General features: G+C 43.1%; 1 protein-coding gene across 1 annotated transcript in view; it reads left to right on the top strand.

Annotated features, from left to right (window-relative positions):
- The window catches only part of LOC141974550 (lethal(3)malignant brain tumor-like protein 4), a 63,510-nt gene that overhangs the window by 5,054 nt on the left and 34,127 nt on the right, over positions 1-24,329 (top strand). The window contains exons 4-12 of the mRNA XM_074934336.1: positions 1,981-2,038; positions 6,572-6,660; positions 9,441-9,545; positions 11,243-11,378; positions 11,858-11,949; positions 13,121-13,272; positions 15,271-15,347; positions 16,678-16,763; positions 23,657-23,767. Coding sequence (XP_074790437.1) covers positions 1,981-2,038; positions 6,572-6,660; positions 9,441-9,545; positions 11,243-11,378; positions 11,858-11,949; positions 13,121-13,272; positions 15,271-15,347; positions 16,678-16,763; positions 23,657-23,767 — 906 coding nt within the window. The remainder of the gene's footprint in view (positions 1-1,980; positions 2,039-6,571; positions 6,661-9,440; positions 9,546-11,242; positions 11,379-11,857; positions 11,950-13,120; positions 13,273-15,270; positions 15,348-16,677; positions 16,764-23,656; positions 23,768-24,329) is intronic.

Here is a 24,329-nt window from a genome sequence, read left to right as displayed (position 1 = left end):
TGTTCATAAAATGAGAACTCTACTGTCCTCCGTTTGAAAGATCCACACTCCGCTACTTGATATGCAGGCTGCCATGTCAGAGTATTTTTATTTATATTCATGTGTTTTGCTTGTTTTGTGACACTGAGCTCAGCTGGAGCAGTTACTGGTGACACAGGCTGAAGTTTCTTATGTTGCATACAGTTTAATTCATCCCATTGTTCAGCTTTTATCTGAGGAGTTTTATGCAAGACGTCAAAACTATTTTCCTTCTTCCATCTTTCCCTTTCTTTTCGCCTGCCCTCATTTTAAAAAAAACCCAAACTTTTAAAGGGCATGGGACATATTTTGGCTCTGATTTTCAAATTTTGCCTTTCTTGCTTTGCTTCAAGAAGTGACAACCCTGGGTGAATTAACATGATGTTAACGTTTTTTCTTTGTAGTTTACAAGTTATTGGACATAATCTGTGATGTTTAAAGACAAAATATAGTTTCTAGGGGTGTCTTTTTGTGACAGCAGTTACTCAGAACTTCTGTTTCCTTCAATGGCTGGTGAAATATCCTTTCTATGTATCCACGCACTAGCATAGATGGACACAAATTTGTGTCAAGTATCAGGGGGTAGCCATGTTAGTCTGTATCCACAAAAACAACAAGGAGTCCAGTGGCACCTTAAAGACTAACAGATTTATTTGGGCACAAGCTTTCGTGGGTAAAAAACCACTTCTTCAGATGCCACTGAAGAAGTGGTTTTTTACCCACAAAACAAATTTGTGTGAATCTAATGTGTAGCATAGTAATAAGGTTGCTTATTGCTGCAAATCCTGCAGTGCAGACAATGAATCCAATCCACTACAATAAAGAGTTCAGTTTTTACTACACCATTGTGACTTATTTAAATGATCTTTGATGATTCTGGTCTCCCATGTTTAAGAAGGATGAATTCAAACTGGAACAGGTACAGAGAAGGGCTACTAGGATGATCCAAGGAATGGAAAACTTGTCTTATGAAAGGAGACTCAAGGAGCTTGGCTTGTTTAGCCTAACCAAAAGAAGGCTGAGGGGAGATATGATTGCTCTCTATAAATATATCAGAGGGATAAATACCAGAGTGGGAGAGGAATTATTTAAGCTCAGTACCAATATGGACACAAGAACAAATGGATATAAACTGGCCATGAGGAAGTTTAGACTTGAAATTAGACGAAGGTTTCTAACCATCAGAGGAGTGAAGTTCTGGAACAGCCTTCCAAGGGAAGCAGTGGGGGCAAAAGACCTATCTGGCTTCAAGATTAAACTCGATACGTTTATGGAGGAGATGGTATGATGGGATAACATGATTTTGGCAATTAATTGATCTTTAACTATTCATGGTAAATAGGCCCAATGGCCTGTGATGAATGTTAGATGTGATGGGATCTGAGTTACTACAGAGAATTCTTTCCTGGGTGTCTGGCTGGTGAATCTTGCCCACATGCTCAGGGTTCAGCTGATCGCCATATATGGGGTCGGGAAGGAATTTTCCCCCAGGGCAGATTGGCAGAAGCCCTGGGGGTTTTTCGCCTTCCTCTGTAGCATGGGGCACGGGTCACTTGCTGGAGGATTCTCTGCACCTTGAAGTCTTTAAACCATGATTTGAGGGCTTCAATAGCTCAGACATAGGTGAGAGGTTTATTGCAGGAGTGGGTGGATGAGATTTGGTGGCCTGCATTGTGCAGGAGGTCAGACTAGATGATCATAATGGTCCCTTCTGACCTTAATATCTATGAGTCTATCTATGGTGGAAACAATTTGTAAAGCACTTTGAGATCCTTTAGGGTAAAAGTAGCTGAATATGTAAGATCCTACTATTACTGTAATGCACTCACAGGTTTGATTTAAGAAGAATATTTCTGTTAGTAACCTGTTACATCTTTATCATTCCTGCATTGTGAAATGACCACTCGGGGAGAGACAACAATATGGCTAAACTTTTTTTTTTTTAATCATATCTGTGTTTAGGAGAAGAATAAATCAAATAATATGAAAAGCCGCAGAAATACTAAACCTCTAAAACAAGGTGAGCTGAGCTCATGGTCTCTTTTCTTATTGTTTGCAAACTTTACCAACTGTTACAAGATGGATCATAGTAAACAGAAAAAACAATCTCAGTGGAGCCCATTACACATTCAGAGTAGTAATTACCTTTGTTAGAGTCATAGAATATCAGGGTTGGAAGGGACCTCAGGAGGTCATCTAGTCCAACCCCCTGCTCAAAGCAGGACCAACACCAACTAAATCATCCCAGCCAGGGCTTTGTCAAGCCTGACCTTAAAAACTTCTAAGGAAGGAGATTCCACCACCTCCCTAGGTAACGCATTCCAGTGCTTCACCACCCTCCTAGTGAAAAAGTTTTTCCTAATATCCAACCTAAATCTCCCCCACTGCAACTTGAGACCATTACTCCTTGTTCTGTCATCTGCTACCACTGAGAACAGTCTAGAGCCATCCTCTTTGGAACCCTCTTTCAGGTAGTTGAAAGCAGCTATCAAATCCCCCCTCATTCTTCTCTTCCGCAGACTAAACATCCCCAGTTCCCTCAGCCTCTCCTCATAAGTCATGTGTTCCAGTCCCCTAATCAATTTTGTTGCCCTCCGCTGGACTCTTTCCAATTTTTCCACATCCTTCTTGTAGTGTGGGGCCCAAAACTGGACACAGTACTCCAGATGAGGCCTCACCAGTGTCGAATAGAGGGGAATGATCACGTCCCTCGATCTGCTGGCAATGCCCCTACTTATACATCCCAAAATGCCATTGGCCTTCTTGGCAACAAGGGCACACTGTTGAATCATATCCAGCTTCTCGTCCACTGTAACCCCTAGGTCCTTTTCTGCAGAACTGCTGCCGAGCCATTTGGTCCCTAGTCTGTAGCAGTGCATTGGATTCTTCCGTCCTAAGTGCAGGTCCTTGTTGAACCTCATCAGATTTCTTTTGGCCCAATCCTCCAATTTGTCTAGGTCCCTCTGTATCCTATCCCTACCCTCCAGCGTATCTACCTCTCCTCCCCGTTTAGTGTCTTCTGCAAACTTGCTGAGGGTGCAATCCACACCATCCTCCAGATCATTTATGAAGATATTGAACAAAACCAGCCCGAGGACCGACCCTTGGGGCACTCCACTTGATACTGGCTGCCAACTAGACATGGAGCCATTGATCACTACCCATTGAGCCCGGCAATCTAGCCAGCTTTCTATCCACCTTATAGTCCATTCATCCAGCCCATACTTCTTTAACTTGCTGGCAAGAATACTGTGGGAGACCGTGGCAAAAGCTTTGCTAAAGTCAAGGAACAACACGTCCACTGCTTTCCCTTCATCCACAGAGCCAGTTATCTCGTCATAGAAGGCAATTAGATCAGTCAAGCATGACTTGCCCTTGGTGAATCCATGCTGACTGTTCCTGATCACTTTCCTCTCCTCTAAGTGCTTCAGAATTGATTCCTTGAGGACCTGCTCCATGATTTTTCCAGGGACTGAGGTGAGGCTGACTGGCCTGTAGTTCCCAGGATCCTCCTCCTTCCCTTTTTTAAAGATGGGCCCTACATTAGCCTTTTTCCAGTCGTCCGGGACTTCCCCCGATCACCATGAGTTTTCAAAGATAATGGCCAATGGCTCTACAATCACATCCGCCAACTCCTTTAGCACTCTCGGATGCAACGCATCCAGCCCCATGGACTTGTACACGTCCAGCTTTTCTAAATAGTCCCGAACCACTTCTTTCTCCACAGAGGGCTGGTCACCTCCTCCCCATGCTGTGCTGCCCAGTGCAGCAGTCTGGGAGCTGACCTTGTTCGTGAAGAGAGGCAAAAAAAGCATTGAGTACATTAGCTTTTTCCACATCCTCTGTCACTAGGTTGCCTCCCTCATTCAGTAAGGGGCCCACACTGTCCTTGACTTTCTTCTTGTTGCTAACATACCTGAAGAAACCCTTCTTGTTACTCTTAACATCTCTTGCTAGCTGCAACTCCAGGTGTGATTTGGCCTTCCTGATTTCACTCCTGCATGCCCGAGCAATATTTTTATACTCATCCCTGGTCATTTGTCCAATCTTCCACTTCTGGTAAGCTTCTTTTTTGTATTTAAGATCAGCAAGGATTTCACTGTTAAGCCAAGCTGGTTGCCTGCCATATTTACTATTCTTTCTACACATCGGGATGGTTTGTCCCTGTAACCTCAATAAGGATTCTTTAAAATACAGCCAGCTCTCCTGGACTCCTTTCCCCCTCATGTTATTCCCCCAGGGGATCCTACCCATCAGTTCCCTGAGGGAGTCAAAGTCTGCTTTTCTGAAGTCCAGGGTCCATATTCTGCTGCTTTCCTTTCTTCCTTGTGTCAGGATCCTGAACTGGACCATCTCATGGTCACTGCCTCCCAGGTTCCCATGCATTTTTGCTTCCCCTACTAACTCTTCCCAGTTTGTGAGCAGTAGGTCAAGAAGAGCTCTGCCCCTAGTTGGTTCCTCCAGCACTTGCACCAGGAAATTGTCCCCTACATTTTCCAAAAGCTTCCTGGATTGTCTGTGCACCGCTGTATTGCTCTCCCAGCAGATATCAGGGTGATTGAAGTCTCCCATGAGAACCAGGGCGTGCGATCTAGTAACTTCCATTAGTTGCCAGAAGAAAGCCTCGTCCACCTCATCCCCCTGGTCTGGTGGTCTATAGCAGACTCCCACCACGACATCACCCTTGTTGCTCACACTTCTAAACTTAATCCAGAGACTCTCAGGTTTTTCTGCATTTTCATACTTGAGCTCTGAGCAGTCATACTGCTCTCTTACATACAGTGCAACTCCCCCACCTTTTCTGCCCTGTCTGTCCTTCCTGAACAGCTTATATCCATCCATGACAGTACTCCAGTCATGTGAGTTATCCCACCAAGTCTCTGTTATTCCAATCACATCATAATTCCTTGACTGTGCCAGGACTTCCAGTTCTCCCTGCTTGTTTTCCAGGCTTCTTGCATTTGTGTATAGGCACTTGAGATAACCGGCTGATCGTCCCTCTTTCTCAGTATGAGGCAGGAGCCCTCCCCTCTCGTGCGCTCCTGCTTGTGCTTCCTCCTGGTATCCCACTTCCCACATGTGACTTATGAGGAGAGGCTGAGGGAGCTGGGATTGTTTAGTCTGCAGAAGAGAAGAATGAGGGGGGATTTGATAGCTACTTTCAACTACCTGGAAGGGGGTTCCAAAGAGGATGGCTCTAGACTGTTCTCAATGGTAGCAGATGACAGAACGAGGAGTAATGGTCTCAAGTTGCAATGGGGGAGGTTTAGATTGGATATTAGGAAAAACTTTTTCACTAAGAGGGTGGTGAAACACTGGAATGCGTTACCTAGGGAGGTGGTAGAATCTCCTTCCTTAGAGGTTTTTAAGGTCAGGCTTGACAAAGCCCTGGCTGGGATGATTTAACTGGGAATTGGTCCTGCTTTGAGCAGGGGGTTGGACTAGATGACCTTCTGGGGTCCCTTCCAACCCTGATATTCTATGATTCTATGATTCCCCACTTACCTCGGGGCTTTGGTCTCCTTCCCCCGGTGAAGGCAACTATTCACTTTTTGTACATTCACCTTCCGCAGTGTATCAGATGGGATATTACAGGCTCTCGCCTCCGTTCTGGGCACAGTATAAGAACCTAGAAAGCGTGGGCCTGATCCAAAGCCCATTGAAGTCAATAGGAGTCTTTTCCCATTGATTTCAATGAGCTTTGGATCACATCTGTATGCAGCAAATTCTGAATAGAAGATGTAATGTAAATAAATAGGGAATTGTTTACAGCCTTTAAAGGTGGTGGGTTTAGAGATTTATTATATACTCGAAGGGAGATATTTATAGATAATTTGGGGTAATTTTTAATACCCATTTAAAATGTAACTTTTTCTTCTTTGTTAGTGTGGTTCTGCTAGCCTGAGTCCAGACACCTGCTTTGTGATCGTTTTCACTGTCCATGTACTCACACGTTTGCTAAACAGAAGTTTGTTTGGTTTTTCATTTGATTCATTGTGGGTTTATTTTCAGCTGCTGTTGTATGCCTTTCCTGTGCTGTTTTTAGTTTGAGCCCCACCCCTTATTCATGCTCTGAGATACTGGGTGGAGAAATTCTTTTCCTCCTTCTGAAGTTCCCGTTCTAGGACTGTCCAAGTTTTGCAGCACCAACGCTCCAGTGGCAACTTGCCAGCAGCCTGTGTGCCATAACTAATTGGCATATAATTTAACATATTTTTTTCTAATGAAAGATAGATACAGTCAAAATATTGCCTGAGGGTTGTATTTTCCTCAAGGTGGGTAGCTTCTGAGTGTAGTTCACCAGCAATTAAAAGTGATGGGGATAGCAGTCACCAGCTGTGTTTGGCTCCCTGACTGAGCTTTGAGCTCCTCCGAGGCTCTTGTTACCTAATCTTTAAGCATTCAAGGAGGGCTGGGCTGGCATCTGGATCTGCTCCAGATGGTAGTCGTGGCCATTCAGTGAGTGGGAAGGAATGGGAGGAGATGGCTGCTCTCCATTCAGCATTCTGTCCTCCATGAGATAAATGTTCTCTTTTTGTTTTTGATTATTCAGTTGTTCCTGGAAAGAAGACGGTATGGAACTGGGTTTCTTACTTGGAAGAGGAACGGATGCCAGCTGCTCCCCTCAAACTGTTCAAAGAGGTTGGTAGCCCCTTGGATGCTTTCTCTGCTTTGATAATTCTAATGCAGCATCACCTAATAATTAACCCTTTGGTGCCAGAATTGGAGACTTCCCTGACACCACTAGTTGCAAGTAGTGCTTGGGTTGCTATAAGGAGGTAGCATAAAAAAGGTTGACTTCTAGCACCGTAAGTGGTGTAAAAAAACCCCGCTATGCATCTTCTATGGAGGCCGTGTGTTCTGGTGGTTAGAGGGAGGGGACTTGTTAGGACTCCTGTGTTCTATTTCCAGCTGTCCTGCTGATTTTTGCTGCATTGCAATAATAATATTTTGCACTTAAAGCACTCTTCATTTGTAGATCTCTCAGTCCTTTGCAAAAGGGAGCAAGCATTGTTATCCCCACTTTTACTTTACAGATGGGAAAACTGAGGTACAGAGAGGTATTACGTAGCTTTCCCAAGGACACGCAGCGAGTCAAGAATAGAACCCCACAGCTGCAGATTGAACTAGTCATGCAACCTCCCTGCCTCAGTTTCCCTACCTGTAAAATGAATAAAGCTGGTCAGCAGTTTTTTGACTCAACATTTTTTTTATTGAAAAATGCCAGTTAATCATAACAAACTTTTTGCGGGAAAGAGTTGGTTTCAACAAATTTACAGTTCAAAAAAATTTGGAGGGATAAAAGGTTTTGAAGTTGTAGAAGCGTTCCATTTTGACACTTAATAAATACAAAATTGCAGATTTTTGGTTCAGACAGACATATTTTAAAAGTTAGTTAATTCAATTTGAATAAATAAATAAAAAGCAGTCAAAATCAGAATGAAATGTTTTGCTTGACCCGAACAAAAAATACTTTTGGATTTTTGGTTTGTGAAAATTTTCGAGAATTTTGACTTTTTGTCCCAATTCAGGACAGGGAAAATTTTTGAAACCTCAAAAAATTTTGTGGGACAGGAAAACTGTTTCCCACACTAAAAATAAATACAATAATGTACCTTACCTCATGGAAGGGCTGTGAGGCTCAATTAGTTAATCCTTGTAAAACAATCTGAGATTCTCTGAAAAGTAGTATAAAGAGGCAAAATATTATTACTGAAGTTAATTCAGGGGAGGAAGAGTTAATTCTCTAGATTTCAGATATGATTGGCTAATATTTGATTTGTTTTAAATCTCTTATTTTTCTTTTAAGGCAACAGGGTGTCTAGGTGACATTTACACACCCTTTATAGTCCTTGCGCTTAATCTTGGCCACAAATAACGTTGTAGTCTGCTTCAATTAGTTATGAGTAAATCAGCTATTAGCAGATCACTCAGTCGCAGTGGAGAGGGGCAGTTTAGTATCTTTTTATATGTCCTACTCATGACTGGTGGTTGTGTGATGCTGATTCTAGCCTTACTAGTTAAAACACTGTTAAAATTAATTGGATGCTTGAATCTTGGACTGTTATAGATTATTTTATTAAGAGGCAGTCATTACAAGTGAGGGTAGAAGTAGCATCCAGTTGCTGTGTCTAAATCAGAGTACAAAGAAGTTGGATATGGTGAAACTTTATCTATAGGCCCCGACCCCGTAGGGTGCTGAGCTCCCACAAATCCCACCAACTTTGTTGGCAGTAGAGGGTACTCAGCAACTTGTAGGACCGAGACCACCATAAAGTGAAAGGAAAATCTTTTAAGGTTTCACTGTATTGCAGTAAGCTATTTGCAGTTCCAGTTATAGAGAACCTATTCTTTAGGCTTATCTATAATTGAAAGTTAATTCGGATTGAGGTTGGATGTGAATTTAGAGTGTAAAAACTATTCCTGAATAACTGCATGTGTGGACACTTTTCTTCAAAGTGGATTAACCTAAACCAGAACAAAACACTCTTATTCCAGAATAGGAACACTCACACATGGTGTATGTCTTCACTACCCGCCGCATCAGCGGGCAGTGATCGATCCAGCGGGGATCGATTTATCATGTCTAATCTAGACACGATAAATCGACCCCCGAGTGCTCTCCCGTTGACTCCTGTACTCCACTGCTGAGAGAGGCACAGGCGGAGTCGACGGGGGAGCGGCAGCAGCACTGCAGTGAAGACACCACGGTAAGTCGACCTAAGTACATCGACTTCAGCTACATTATTCATGTAGCTGAAGTTGCGTAACTTAGATGGATCCCCCCCTCTGGTATAGACCAGGCGATGGAGTTATTCCAGAGCAGCTAGTCCTGAATAACTCCACATGTAGACAAGCCCTAAAGAATGAATGTGCTCTGTTGGGATAATGACTGTAGTATGGACCCAATCCTGACACAGGCAAAAGTCCCCAATGGTTTTGCCTACGGCAAGCCTTCTGGATTGGGGCCCTATAAAAGAGGTCCTTTATGTAAACATAAAACTTGCCTTGGGACATTTTAAAAGATTTGCTTGTACCTGTAGTTAATTAAAACAGACTTCCAAGTTAGTTCTTAAAAAAATCAGATACTTTGACACTGAGTGTTTAGAATGTCATCTGCAGATATATTAGTGATACGTGATGATGCTATTTTTGATCCATGTAACTGTGCTTGACCATTGGACATCACCTCTCATTTTAAAAGGGATACAGAACAGGAAACAACTGAGGGCACCTGCATCCAGTCATGGGAAACCATTCAAAATTATGCAAGTGTAACACTGAAGTGATTTCTAGTGATGATAGTTTTTGCTAAACTGAAAACCAGAAGTCTTTAGTGTTTCTGGTGACTATTCTGAAATAGGTTGTGTCTCTAAAAGTGAAATACAATTTTTTTCCCTCCAACATTAATTTCCCCACAGTATCAATCCTTCCCACAAACTAGGAATGGATTTAAAGTTGGAATGAAGTTGGAGGGACTGGATCCTGGACACCCATCTTTATTTTGTGTCCTCACCATTGTTGAGGTAATTGTTCTTCCTGGATTTGATTTCCTTTTCATTAGAAAACAACATCAGAAGTCTAAGGAGGAGTAATCTTTTAGATTGTTTTAAAAAAATAAAATAAGCCAAGTAATGTAAGGGCTGGGAGAAGTTTGAGCTGAAAGCTAAAGGAACGTAGTTGAGGATCTAAATTTGGGACCAGATCCTTCAGCTGTTATGTAATTCTAACTCACATGCATACCTGTAAGGGGGCACACCCTCACCTTAATTGAGGGGAAGCTAATGAGCTTCTCTGGACTCAGCCAGCACGAACCGGACTGTAGGCCTGGTTTGACAAGAGTAATTGGACATGGGTGAGGCTTCATTTCGTGAGAAACAGGATTAGGGAGGTAAGTGGATCAGCAGGCTGGAAACAGAATGTCTGTGCTAGGTAAAATAAGGGGGAACAACCAGGGAACCATTTACAATGGACACAATAACAATGGATAAAATAAGCCAACACAGACACGCCTACAAGGCTTGCTCTGCCTGGCAGGGGAGGAAGCTGAAAAGGGGAAAGCCTGTCACAGCAAGGGGTGGCAGTTACGGGGAAGACTGCTATGCCTCAGAGACAACTGACTGCAGGAATAGATCAGTGAAGAGGACGATAGTCGTGGAGCCTGCCGCTCCTGAAGCTGAGTCAGGTTACCGAAAGGGGAGGGCCTAAAGATGGCCCCTAGCCCTGATCAAGGATACTAAAGCCAGCAGATAAGCAGACTGACAAAAGGGTGATGGAGAAACTGCCTAAGAGATTGAATATCCTTTTATTTATTTATTTTTTACTTTAATTCTCCCGGTCCCCAGGGAGGGAGAGGGAAAGATCCCCTTTTCCTTTGTTTGTTTGAAGAAACTCTTGTATACCACAAGCAGGGAGAGAACTCTGTGTGAGCCAGAGAAGAGCTGTAGCCCCAGATTGTGGTGCAAGGGGGCTTCCCCCAGCACAGTGCCCCAGTCAATCCAGGTGGATTGAAATGGGCAAGGATTTCAAAACCGGGCCTTAAGGCTTTGTAAAACATATACGAATAGAAATGTTTTCATAGTGTCTTTTTAAATCATTGAAAAACTGGGTTGGGTTGGGTTGGGTTGGACCCTCTGCAGTTCCCCTGTAGTATGTGCAACCCAAAACATTGCAATGTAGGGCTACAGTATGAGAACAAGAAAATGAAACTGACAAGTCTTATTTTACATTGCCAAACTGAGGGCAAGTCTACGCTACAGCACTACATCGGCACAACAGCACTGATGTAGCTGTGCCATTGGAGCATGTCTGGTGAAGACACGCTGTGCCAATGGGAGAGCTCTCTGCCGTTGGCATAGTTACTCCACCTTGATGAGAAGTGGAAGGTGTGTCGGCGGGAGAATGTCTCACACCGACATAGCGCCGGTGTGGACAGTGCGAAACTTGCATCGCTTCAGGGGGGCGGTGCTTTTTCACACCTCTGAGTGACATAAGTTAGATCGACTTAAATGGTAGTGTAGACCAGCCCTGAGTGTAATGGAAAAAGTAAGCAAACAGCATAAATGGAAAAAGTAAAACTGAATTTTGAAAAGTAAATTAGTTTTTTAAAGTTCCTTTCAGTTTTACAAACCCAAAGGGAAGAGAGTTAATGACTTTTAAAAATAGTATTTTTATGTCACTTGTCAATGTCCCTTTAAGATAATGCAACCTCTTGTGCTTGTAGGTGCAAGGATACAGGATGCGGTTACATTTTGATGGTTATTCTGAGTACTATGACTTCTGGGTTAATGCTGACTCCCCAGATATCCACCCTGTTGGCTGGTGTGAAAAGACAGGTCACAAGCTGCTCTCTCCGAAAGGTACGTGGAGAAATAAATCTGTACAAGAAGCAACACATTTTGCTGTGAACTGGCTGCCCTTAGTGTCCATGTTTTGTTTCATGTGAAACCCACTTTGAATGATTTGAAGTGGGAAGACAATTGCCAGAAGAGCAAACCAATTTCTTACTGATCTTCCCAGTGCTTGGCATTGTTAGTGAAAGTAATTAGCAATTCTTTATTAAGTGAGCATGCAAATCAGTGAATGTCTTTGTTCACAACTTATGCTTTCTTTCTTGCGTTCCATTTCCTAGAAACATCTGAAGTTTCAGATTAATGATTAGACAGTGCAGTAAAAGAGGGAATAATAATGTGTTAACTGAAATGCATAACCCTTGAAGATTGTACATGGGCAGGTATCATGCAAAGTTCAAATCCTTCTCTAGGTTATTTCCATTTTTGAAAAACCAATCTGAATATGGCAGGAACAATGTAAAACAATCTCTGATCTCTTTTTCTAGGTTACAAGGAAGGGGAATTTAATTGGGTTTTGTATTTGAAGAATTGCAAAGCTCAAGCAGCCCCGAAAAACCTTTTCAAGACCCTCAACACAGTAAGTGGTGGCATCGGGTATAATGCTGATACGACTGATATTAAGTAAGCACTGCCTAAAACTTTGGCCAGAATATAAACATGTCCTTTTTATATGCTCAGGACAGAAGCTGTAACACTGAAGAACTTAGTGGAGTCATATGGGAGCAGTTTCCCACAGCAATTTATTTGTAGGATGGGAAACCAGAGTAATTTTCTTACTTCTCCATCCCGAAGGCCTCCCACAACATTCACTATCTTCCCAGGCAGAGATGTATATTTGCTCTCCTCCTTGATCTCTCTTCTGCTGATTTACATTAGCACTAGTTAAATAAATTGTAATACTCTGTTTTTGCTTAGGTCTCAGCTTCTAGATGTTTGTGGTACTTCCCTGTACTCTAAGAATCTCACAAGTCCTGTTTATCCAGCACAATACACAAAGGTGTTCATCCCTGTACATATCTCTGTTTGTAATGTTGTTATAGCCGTGTTGGTCCCAGGATATTAGAGGTGGGTGAGGAAATATCTTTTATTGGACCAACTTCTGTTGGTGAAAGAAACAAGCTTTCAAGTTTACCTATATCTCTGTCGTTTTTCTGTCTTTACTGCCACTGTTTTTTCCCCATCCTGAGTTAGTCAAGTGGTCTCCTGGTTTCTTTGAACAGCACCATTTCCCATTCGGCCTAATCAAAGTATTCTTACCCTGATATTGCAAAAGGATGGAGGATTTGCTTTATAGGGATCGGGGCCTTAGCATGTAATTCTGGCTCTGCTTTTTGGACTGACCCACCTGTATACCCTGGAGACTCTCACAAGCCACATCTGACTTCTCCTCCATTAGTATGGTAGGGCTTGCAATGCTAGTATCCATCCTCAATCAGTACTCATCACCAGAAGGGTCCTCTGTACCTCTGTCTCTGAACTGCCTGGCTCTGGTGTAATTGAACATAAGCAGTATTCAGATTGCACCGAGCCATTGTTAGAAATCATGGGTATTGTTGTCAGAACACATGGAAATCTGGGCTTTAACTCTCCTGACAGATGTTCTGACAAGCAAGTGGTTACAGTGTGATATTGTTTACTACTACTACAGTGTTTTGTTTAAATAACCTGAACCAAATAGGTTTGGAACAGTAATTTAAATGACCTGGCATAGAGCTTGACATACCTTTTCCCTCTATGCTATTTCTTAGCCTGTCACACCATCTGGTTTTCGGGTGGGAATGAAACTAGAGGCAGTGGACAAAAAGAATCCATCTTTGATGTGCGTGGCAAGCATCGCTGATATGTTGGATAACCGGCTGCTAATTCATTTCGACAACTGGGATGAGAGTTATGACTATTGGTAAAGAAAACTATTTCCAAACTGTATCCGCAAATACTGTGATATTTTTCCCCTTGTAACATCTTGCCGTAAAGTACATGATCTCTAATACTTAGCTGCTAAGATTTTTAAGTGTGAGTGCTTTGGGGCTCCTGAATCCATTTTCAGGCTTCTAAATAAGTGGCCTTGTCACAGTTTTGAGGTAACTGCACCTGTATTTCTCTCTTCATGGTCCTTCAAGGGCATCCTCTTAAAGGTTTCTGGCTTCCAGCTATCACCTCCCTGGGGTGGAGACCTGTGTCTGACTACCTTCTGTGAATATATTGAAATCAATGGAAGTCTTTCCCTTCAATTCAATAGATTTAGATCAGGGTCTTACTCTTTTCTGAAAATTATGGCCTATTCTTTTATTGCACTTTTCATCTGAGAATCTCAGGGTGCTTTTTTTTAGATGGTGAATATTTAATTTTAATAATTTAAGACAGAAAATATCATGTTGCCTCTATATAAATCCATGGTACACCCACATCTGGAATACTGCGTGCAGATGTGGTCACCCCATCTCAAAAAAAGATATTGGAATTGGAAAAGGTTCAGAAAAGGGCAACAAAAATTATTAGGGGTATGGAACAGCTTCCGTATGAGGAGAGATTAATCAGACTGAGACTTTTCAGCTTGGAAAAGAGACGACTAAGGGGGGATATGATTGAGGTCTGTAAAATCTTGACGGGGTGGAGAGAATAAATAAGGAAGTGTCATTTACTCCTTCATTTAGTGTCATTTAACCATGAGACCATACTGAATATTTGTAAAGGAAACACCTTTCTTCTCCATTCCATATATCCCAATGTACACTATAGGTGTGTGCAGTCTTTAGTTTAATTTATAAAAAAAAACTTAGCTGTTGATCTGTGAAAGCAATACGAAGCATTTAGATTCTCACCCATCAGCTCTGTGTGTGGTGGTTGTTTCTTTATTATTACACTCTTTTCCCAGTTGTTTCTTACTCCAGGAAGGCAAATAGGCACCTGCTTGTTTGTACTGTGCTAATGGGCAACAGGGGATGGATGGATCACTTGATGATTCCCTGTTCTGTTCATTCCCTCTGGGGCACCTGGCATTGGCCACTGTCGGAAGACAGATACTGGGCTAGATGGACCTTTGGTCTGACCCAATATGGCCATTCTTATGTTCTGATGTTTTCCTTCCCACAGATAAGTCTCATCCAGAGCTGTGTCCAACGCTGCAGTTTTAGTTTGCAGGGCTTTAGAATTGGTTCCATTACTGTCTTAGTCTGCAAGGTTTTACGTTTGGTCCACGTTTCATTTTGAGTTTCAGATTTGAAAAAACTTAGAATAAAAATTAAAAAACCTTCAAAACAAAATTTGGCTGAAGCTGCATTGTTTTGCCTGGTTTGGCATGAAACCATCAGTCCGTTCCCCAGAACGCATGGGAAGGAAGGGGCTTTCTCAGAACTGGGGTCGTGTTCTCTCAAAATTTCAAGTACTTGGACCAAGTTTGGGATTTGTAACAAAATCAGAAGCCAGGCAAGTTCCACTTGGCTTCAGGTTCAATTAATGAAATATGTACACAGTTGTAAGCTCAAGTCTTCAAATCATACCCGCCCCCCCCCCCCACCGCCATAGCTTTTATTTCTTGCATAGGCTTTTTGTGGTATGTGTTTTTACAGTTTTTGTTTGCTTGTTTTGTGTTTTAGTTTTGAAAATCTGTGCCCAGACTAATTCAGTGGGCTCAGGTTTCAAAGAACAGCGCTTAGAAAATATGTGTTAGCTACACAAACACATACTTTGGCTCTTTAGTATTCACCTGTCTTGCTGGGGCAACTTAAATGTCAGTTCTTGAAAATGTACCTTTTGTGAATTCCAGCCAGGAAGCACTTTTACTGTACATCATGATCACACACGCTAAAAGCATCTGCTGCCCCAGCAAAGAAACATCAGATGGGATTTTCTTCTCACATTAAAGTTGACTGGAGCCAATTCTTTCCTTTTGATCCAGGTGTGATGCTAGCAGCCCATATATTCGTCCTGTTGGTTACTGCCAAGAAACTGGAACCCCACTGACAACACCACCTGGTATGTTAAAAGCAGGATTGTGTTTCTTGCTTCAGTGAGAAGACCTGCAAGCTCTATCTCCTGCATAATTCTAAATTTGCAAGTTATGAGTTCTATTCAATACCCTTTCTTTTATTGGCTGAACAGGGTTATTATTAATGCGCACTTGAAGTGCAACTCTATTTGATTTCTATAGCTCTTTCAAGCCACTGACATAGGGCTTGGTCATTTGGAATTGAATTTAATTTTTTGGGGGAGGCCTTTTGAGGTAGATGCAGTATTTCCTTGAAGGCGAGCTGGAAAAAAGAGGATCAGTCTCATGCCCTCGAAGATGGGGGTATGGAATTCCTGGAAAAAGAGGTGGAAAGATTGGACCCCTCTCTGTTTTTTCTGCATTGAAATTGAGATATTAGCAAATGGAAAGGATAAAATCTGCAGGGAAATTGTGGTGTTTTCAGGCTTTATCAGGTTTGTTTTTGTTTTTTTGCTTAAAAGAAATCATGTCCACTTGGTGCCGGATTGACAGCCCTGTAGCACGAAGTTCTTTCTTTATTTGCTTAATAGGTTTAGCAGCATCGGTGGGAATGTGAGCTTCTACCACAATGGAAAGCTAGTGTCTGTTCAATTCTTGACTTCTCTGGGAGTCCTCAATTTGCCAGTTGTGTGGTTTTGTGATGTGCACGGCTGTCCAATGGGAACACCACTGAGACTCACAAATTCAGGCTGCTAAGATGGTGATAAAGAGCAGGGATAGAAAAAAGACATAGAACAATTTTTTAAAATGTAGTTTGCAGTGTGCTGCGAAGGAGAGCATATCCCACTCTTGTTGAAATACAAGAAATTAGTTTACCATAATCTCAGGAAGTTAATGGGAGAGAGGGAGCCTTTCACCTCCAGGCTACTAATTTGCATCCAGCCTATGGATAGGTAGGAAGTGATGGAACGTCTCCACCATCTGACAGCTGTTCAGAAGCCTGCAATATAGGAAATTAATTTGATGATCTCAGTTCACATCACAAAAACCCATGACTGGCTCTATTTGGCAACTTACTCGAGAGACCAAGAATTGATGGAGCAATAAAGAAATGAACTACCCTAGTTTCTTCAAATCTGGTTTGAGGCTCATTGTCTGTGTTCTGGAAGCTTGCACTGCTACTGGCTGTACTGTACATTCTCTGTGAGAATAAACAGGTGGCTTAATTCTGCAAGGATGTCAATCTGCCATCTGCGAACGGAGCACTCTCAAAAGAATAGCCATGTATTACTTAGTTGTTCTCCTGTGGTGGTGGTTTTGTACTTGATCGGGGTTTTTTATAATTTAACTCTTAAGATAGTCCTTCATCTTTTCCAGAATACAAGGATTCCAAAAGCTTCTCATGGGAGAAATATTTGGAAGAAACCAGTTCCCAGGCAGCCCCAGCAAGAGCATTTAAACTGGTTGGTGAAGTTCTTTTGTCTCACTGGATCAGAATATTACTGTAGATTGTACCATCCATGTCAGGCAGGCTTCACAGTGGGACGTTCCCCATCTCCAGGCCACTGAGGCACACCAGATCTTTGCTCTGAGCCTGGGTTTAGTAGGAGGGACTCTCCAGAATCCTGTTTCCAAGCCCCAGACATGGCAGACTCCAGGGCTCCCTTTGGAGAGGAGCTTTTGTGTGATTTCTGAAAGATTTTTAACTGAATGTCTGTTTCTTCATTGGCGTTGAGGTTTTTCTCCTCAAAACTGCTAAGCTAAAAAAAAAAAAAATCTTTTGGCTTTGTGAGGAGGGTATGAAGAGCAGCACCTCCCCTAACCCATAGAAATAGCAGATACAGACAGCAATCTCCTGGCACACTCATCAGGCGGCTCCTGGGACCAAGGGGAAGCTCTCAGCCAGTGGAAGAGAGAGGTCCATGCGGAGACTGTCAAGCAGGCCACATGAAAGCTATTCCCACGGCTTGCAAAGGAGGAAATGTTCGCTGGTGTCTCCTGACTATCAGGGGAAGGTGAAGTCCCACAGCAATCACCCAGAGGAGCAAAGCCCTGTTCCCAGCCAGCCTGTAAGCAAGGTCTATGCTCAGATGGCTGAGAAGGCCACAAAGATTCCACCCTTCCCACAAGCTGTTCTGCCTACAGGAGCTCAGCTGTCATGAAAGGTGTCAGTGGCTGCATCCTTTCTGATACCAGTGAGCCAGTCTCCACTGATTCCAGCTCACTCCTCATGCTGTCTGGTCAGTGCTCACTCAGCCTGGAGCCAGCAGCAGATGACACGGTCCCCTTCCATGGGAGATGGACCTACCTCCTCTCCCCTTCCAGTCTCCAGGGGTCCCACAGGCAGGAGTGACTACTAGTAATTTTCCTTCAGGAGACATGCCTACAGACTGTCCTTTCAATCTCCTTGGTAATGCACTCTCCTCCTGCCTCTGCCCCTCCCTCACCTTGTCAAAGGGATTTGGCCCAGGAACTGAAGGACATTGTTCACAATCAGCTCTTAATGGGACAGTGCAAAGTCTAAGCACCTCCAACAAGAGACTCTCCCCTCTAGAGCCTCCTAAGAGGAGAAATCTGTAAAGCTAGGGCTATAAGCAAGATACCCCAGACTTTCAGCTAGCTTTTCAGAATTAAGCTTGAATAGAGGACTAACTTCACGGGTGCTTGTGTTAGAAAATGAAATAGCAAAAAAAAAAAACAAAAAAAACCTGGCACAGTTGACCAGGAGCTGTGTAATTCTTCCTCACCTGGTTTATGAGGGTCTGATGAAGGTGGAGTGGGAATTCACTTTCAAGACTTATTTGTACCTAACGATTAAAAGGTCTTCATTACTCTGTCTAAAGTTAAGCCTGCTGCAGCCTCCTTAGTAATGGGCATAATCATACCAGCCAAGGGAGTATTCCTGCCAAACACACGGACAAGAGAATAAGATCATCACTCAGACTAAACTTGGATACAGCAGCCTCAGTCCTGAGGTTATTGGCTGAAGTTTTTTATCGTGGAGGTCTGTGCTCAACTGGGTAGTCATTGTGAGTGGGCAAAAAAGCCCTGGAAAAACCACTAAATAAAATCTACTTAAAGCTAGATTTCCCTAGTGGCTTTTTCAGCATTGATGCTTCAGCTGGCTAAATTTGCAGTACATTCAAAACTTCCAGAGTTGTGTCCCAGAGGTAACTGTGGCTTCACTTGAAATAGTTTATTGGTAAACTCTTTGGGGAGTGTGGAGACAAAGCAGCCACTGCAGCTTTAGACAAGAGAATAAATCTCTCCCTCTTTCCAGTGAGAGAAACTTCAAACTATCTTATCCCAACAAGTGTTCCCTTTGAAGTCAAAAGAAAAGGAGTACTTGTGGCACCTTAGAGACTAACAAATTTATTAGAGCATAAGCTGTAGCTCACGAAAGCTTATGCTCTAATAAATTTGTTAGTCTCTAAGGTGCCACAAGTACTCTTTTCTTTTTACGGATACAGACTAACACAGCTGCTACTCTGAAACCTTTGAAGTCACTGCTCCTTCAGGTCCTAGCATAGAGATTACACATGAGGAAGAGGCCATTGCTGTTGGAAGACCCTGGGTGGGATTCCAAACCATCCAGTCCCAAAAGCTTCTCTTGTTTTGGGGTTTCTCAAGTCTGAACTACTCCCCCCTTTTATGAGGCTTGCTTCAAGATGGGCCCTCAGAAAATGGATACTTGAGGCAATCAGGGAAGGATGCTCAATAGAAGTCACTCGTCCCAGGGACAAGTTCATGTTTTCCACAAAGTTAATTAAAATAAAACGCTATCAAAAGACCCTTCACAGCATCAGAAGACTAAGGGTGCAATAATCCATCTCCTAAACGTTGGAACAATAGAACCAGTTCCAGGGAGAAAGAGAGATTTTGGAAAGGGGGCAAGATTCTTTGTGATTCAAAGAGAAACAATGGCCTGCAACCTCTTTTATATCTCAGTTCTCTCAACAATTCCATAAGGAGATCAATATTCCAGGTGGAAATACTGAAATCCATCATTATGTCATTGTCTTCCCAAAGTTTTAGAATATGAAAATAATCCTCCTGGAGATACAATTGAGGCGAGTCACCCAGCGATACTTTAGTTTCCTGCTGCAATAGAAGCAGAGTTGTAACTTCTACACAGGAATTCACGAATGCCAATGTCATCCCCCCCTTCAAATGAAAGGAATATGTGCCTACCCTTGTCCGATGACCTTCTCATCATATTATGCAGGGTCCAGCAGCCATTGCCAAAAGCCTTCAGAAGCATGGCTTTGAGCAAACAAGTGGAAGGGCCAATTACAGTCCTCATAAAACTCTAGCATATAAGTTATTGTCACAGGCATTCTTTATTTCAGAAGAGAGATGGGAAAAGATAGTGTCTGATTTGTCCAACATTAGCACACATCTGCTGAGATTAAAATCTGACTCATCTCCTGGGCTAGTACGGCTCGCGTGTGGAGACCTGGCACAATTCTTGCTTTGCTTCCAGCCAGCAGTTGCAGCAAATGAGTATATAAAGATCTTGGTCCAGATCCAGGACTGGCATCTCTTGATGAATTCATTTTTTGTGTGTGATTAATTCTGTATTGATTTCCGTAAAGAACCAGACAATGCAAAGTACAAAAAGGTAAATGACCTGCAGCTTGTATATGTTTCAAATACCACATGCTTTATGGGATCTCCAGTAGAATTATGCAGAGTTAGGAGCTTGTCAAGGATGCAAGACCAGGCAATACTACATAGACATAACATGTTAGGAGGAGAGCAACAGTAATAAAACAGGAGAAAACATACGTGAATAGGAAGAAGGGGTGGGGGAAGGAAAGAAGAGGAGGTAGGAAGAATGGAGGACTGGCTTTCTTCGAGCCATCTGAACATTTTTTATCCAAATATAGCCAGAGACTTGGTCCAAATTTCTTCAAATTCATGTAATTGCTTTCTAGGTAAATTCATTCTTATATTTAACAGCTACCTCCTGTTGGGTCCGGAGAAGCTGATCCTCAGTATTGGGGTGGCCAACCTGGGGCTCCGGAGCCACATGCGGCTCTTCAGAAGTTAATATGCGGCTCCTTGTCTAGGCACCGACTCCGGGGCTGGAGTTACAGGCGCCAACTTTCCAATGTGCCGGAGGGTGCTCACTGCTCAACCCCTGGCTTTGCCAGAGGCCCTGCCCCCACTCCACCCCTTTGCTCCCCCTCCCCTAAGCCTGCAGTGCCCTTGCTCCTCTTCCTCCCCATCCCGCCCCGGCCTCCTGCATGCCACGAAACAGCTGATCGGGAGGGAAGGGGAGGTGTTGATTGGCGAGGCTGCCGGTGGGTGGGAAGTGCTGGCAGCAGCGGGGAGCTGATGGGGGGGTTGCTGACGTATTACTGTGGCTCTTTGGCAATGTACATTGGTAAATTCCCTTCTCAGGCTCAGTTTGGCCACCCCTGCTCAGTTTAGATATCAGATCCCATGTAGTGGGAACACATCTGGACTCCTATATGACTTGAGGGAGAGTGTGGTCCAAGGAGGAGTCATGGAGTATAGCCTGTCTCATGCTTTGGGCCATCAGACACTCCTCCATTTACAGCAGATGATTCTTCAGAAATCCAGTGTGTATATAACTGCTAAGAATGCAGAAAACCTTCAGCTCTCCTTAGAGAAGTAACCTTGTTCCTGTCCTGGGCAGAAGCTCTCTTTTCCTCAGGTTCAATGCCAAGAAGGAAAGTCAGGGTCAGTCAGCTCAGCAAGATACTCTCAGAACTGAGGGAATGCTGTCTCGATCAGCTCACCTTGTAGTGCATCCCAGGCCAGGTGGGCAGCCTGTTGAGGAACCTGTTTGCATCCAAGTTCAGTGGGAAAACCAAAAGAGGTGCTACAAGAGGAAGAGAGTAGTACTCAAAAGTAGAGGCCGTGGTCCTCTTATCTCAGATGTGTGCTGAAAGACCCTCCCTTATGCCTTCCCCCTTCAGCCACTGAAAGTAAAGATGGTAAAGAAGATTGTGATTATAATTACCTTCAGGTCTTGGTTCTCAAACCTGAGTTAGATGTAACTGCAACCTCCTCTCAAAACACACACACACTCTCTCTCTTTCTTCAACAGGGACTTATCCTGAATCAAAATCCAATGCTACCTAGCCCATCAACTAGGAAAGTGAGAAGATATACCTTCAGTCACTTGTTCTAAGAAACTGATAAATACCCTCCTGTTTTGAAGGAAATTCAGTAATTTTTTCTGTGTCCTTTGAGGTTTAGATGTTGGTTACAATGGACACATCAGAGCAAAGTCAGCTAAAACAAAGAACACTCTTCGTTTTACAAGATGACTTTACCAGGGGGCTCAAGACCAGCAATTTTTGGAAAGACAAGTCAAAGACTGCAGGCGTATTGCACACTGTAAGAAACCCATGATAATCTCAGTGCAGTCACATAACACACATCGGAGGACACTGCTCTTATCAGTCCTCTTGCAATGTGCAGATCCCTGCGATGATCTTGATCTGTGGGCTACAAGTCCTAATAAAGCCACCTCTCAGCTTCGTAGCTGGTAGGTCTCTTCCTTTTCTCGCTGAAAGTATCTTACCTCTTCGCCCAAGGGGATTTTGGAGCTTGCTGTCAATGAAAGTGCGGTTACACACTCTATCAAACATGGTACATCAGTGAACTAACCAGCTCCACATCCCCAAAATTACTAAAGTCTGCCTCGCATAATAGGAAGTGGTATGTTGCCCTTCTGGTTGAATCCAAACATCCTAAGGAAGTAGAAATGCATATTAGATGTGAATAAAATAAATACAGCAAAGGTATTCAAAGCCTCAGGTACAACTCCTCTTGTGACTATGCAGTCTGTGAAAAGAGCAGTGGTTTTTGTCGGTGGAGAGATCACACACATCATCTTCTGAGGAGGTTTGTCATTCTCAAACAGTTTATCAGATAATGTAGAGTCAACATTCTCACCCCCGCTGGTGCAGTGTTTGGTAGAAGGATGTTACAGGACAGGATGCCCCTGTAGCCCTTAAGTTCCTTTTCAATTCTACATGTGTAAGCTGAATCCTTCCTCCCACCATAGGGCTGATTTACTGTTTTCTACATTTTACTGTGAAGGCTTTCTGACATGGAGGGGACAGAGAAAGGGAAAATTCTCTTACCTATGAATTTTCATTTGAGGACCCTCCATGTCAGTCAGTCTGATCCTCCCTCAGAGGATTGTATTTTGCCCAGGGTTTTTTTCTGACTGTTGTTTGCTTGTTAAATAGTTTGAAAAGGAATAGGGTGTTCTTCCAGGATGTCATGTCCCGGCTCTGCTGCAAATGGTTTGAATTGAATAGCACTTGTAAATGTTTCTTACAGGTAGTATTTTTCAGCTTTGGCAATTGTTCTAAGCCCAGGGTCAGAGGAAAGATCTGGCCTGCCTCCAGTTGCTATGGAGAGAGGATATGACTTTGTGTAGTATCCAAAGGGTTAACTAGAGGTTGCTGCATCCTGAAGCCAAGGAGGCTACATTATCTAGAAATCTTAAAAACGTTAGTTGATTTTCTTGCTGGTGAAAGGTGCCAGATTGACAGCATGGGATACTTGCTCTCGCTGTTTATCTGCAGAAAAGGAACAGCACTGGTAACAGCAGGGCCATCTTCCCCCATGCTGCATGTAGTGTATGTCAACCCTGAGGTGGAGGGACTATCTTGGATGAAATGGTAGTAGGGTTTCCATGCACATTAAATTAATGGCCTATGCTGAGACTACCAGCAGTAGGACCGTTTGTTGCCAATTTTGACAGGGGTTTATGTGATGTGAACACATGTCCACAAGTGACTGAAATGAGATCTGCCAAATCACATCATCTAAATTATGGAAGAGAGCTGTCAGATGATGGTGTCTTTCAGTCACTACCATCCTAGGCTGCATTTAACTCAGTTACATAGTAGTTAGCTGTCCAGTGTCCTTCTAAAATACCTGAGGAGGTGGATGGATCATACTCTGGATCCCAGTAGGAGTTCTGATTGCAGACATAGGGTGGTTAATAGCCCTGCATCTTTAAACCTATGGTGTCAAGGTTACCCTGAGAATTCTAAATTTTTTTTAATCTTTAAGAGGGAAGTAAAATCTGCCACCAGTATGGAGTGCAAAAAGCTCCTCTGTGTTGCTCAGATTGTCCCATTTGTGGCCTTTGGCTGCTAGCAAATTGCCAACATAACCCATCAGGAAATCCTGATTTTGGTTTCAAAAGTAGTCAGTGGCATCAAGGAGTGGGGCCCAAAGTTACAAAGGATTGTTTGTGGTATGTGGAGGAACTTACCTATTTATCCAGAAAAGATAACGAGTACTATATGACTTGAAATTATGGACTTTTCACAATTCCACTTACAATCTTCTCTTACAGCGTCCAGCCCATGGGTTCCAGGTTAACACAAAGCTAGAGGCTGTGGACAGGAGAAATCCCATGTTAATAAGAGTGGCAACAATAGCTGAGAAGGAGGACCATCGTATCAAGGTATGCCTTTCAAGGAAAGCACAGTGCCTTTCTGCCCAGGAATACAGATTTGAGGTGCAGAATGTGTGTAGATTGGCTCCTCCTTGTTATGGAAATGACAAAAGGCAGGAACACCCTACAGATAACAGATCTGGAAAGCAAAGCTGTCCAGTCTAGAAATGATGTTTTGCTTGTTTGTCCCATGTGAGTCATCGTGTTACTGCTTACTATTGTCAGGTACTAGTTTAATTTAATTTATTTTGGAATGACATTTGCAGAAATGGTTTTGCCTTCCCCTGAGCAATTTCTGCATGATCTATGTGAATGAATGGAACATTGATATACTACTAATGAGAAGTACATCGGCAACTTCTGAGCATTCCTTAACAGGGAACTGGGAGGGGAACCCATAGTCAAGGCGAGCCCAGGTTTATGTGGTGATGGGAGGACTTCTCCTGTTGACATCACTACTGCCTCTCGGGGAGGTAGAGTACCTATGCCTCCTGTTGGCATAGGTAGTGTCTTCACTAAGGGCTTGGCTACACTTACATTTTATAGCGCTCTAACTTGCTGGCTCAGGGAT

The sequence above is a fragment of the Natator depressus genome, chromosome 19, assembly GCF_965152275.1.
Source record: "Natator depressus isolate rNatDep1 chromosome 19, rNatDep2.hap1, whole genome shotgun sequence".
Taxonomy (NCBI): domain Eukaryota; kingdom Metazoa; phylum Chordata; order Testudines; family Cheloniidae; genus Natator; species Natator depressus.
This window is presented reverse-complemented; position numbering and strand designations above follow the sequence as displayed.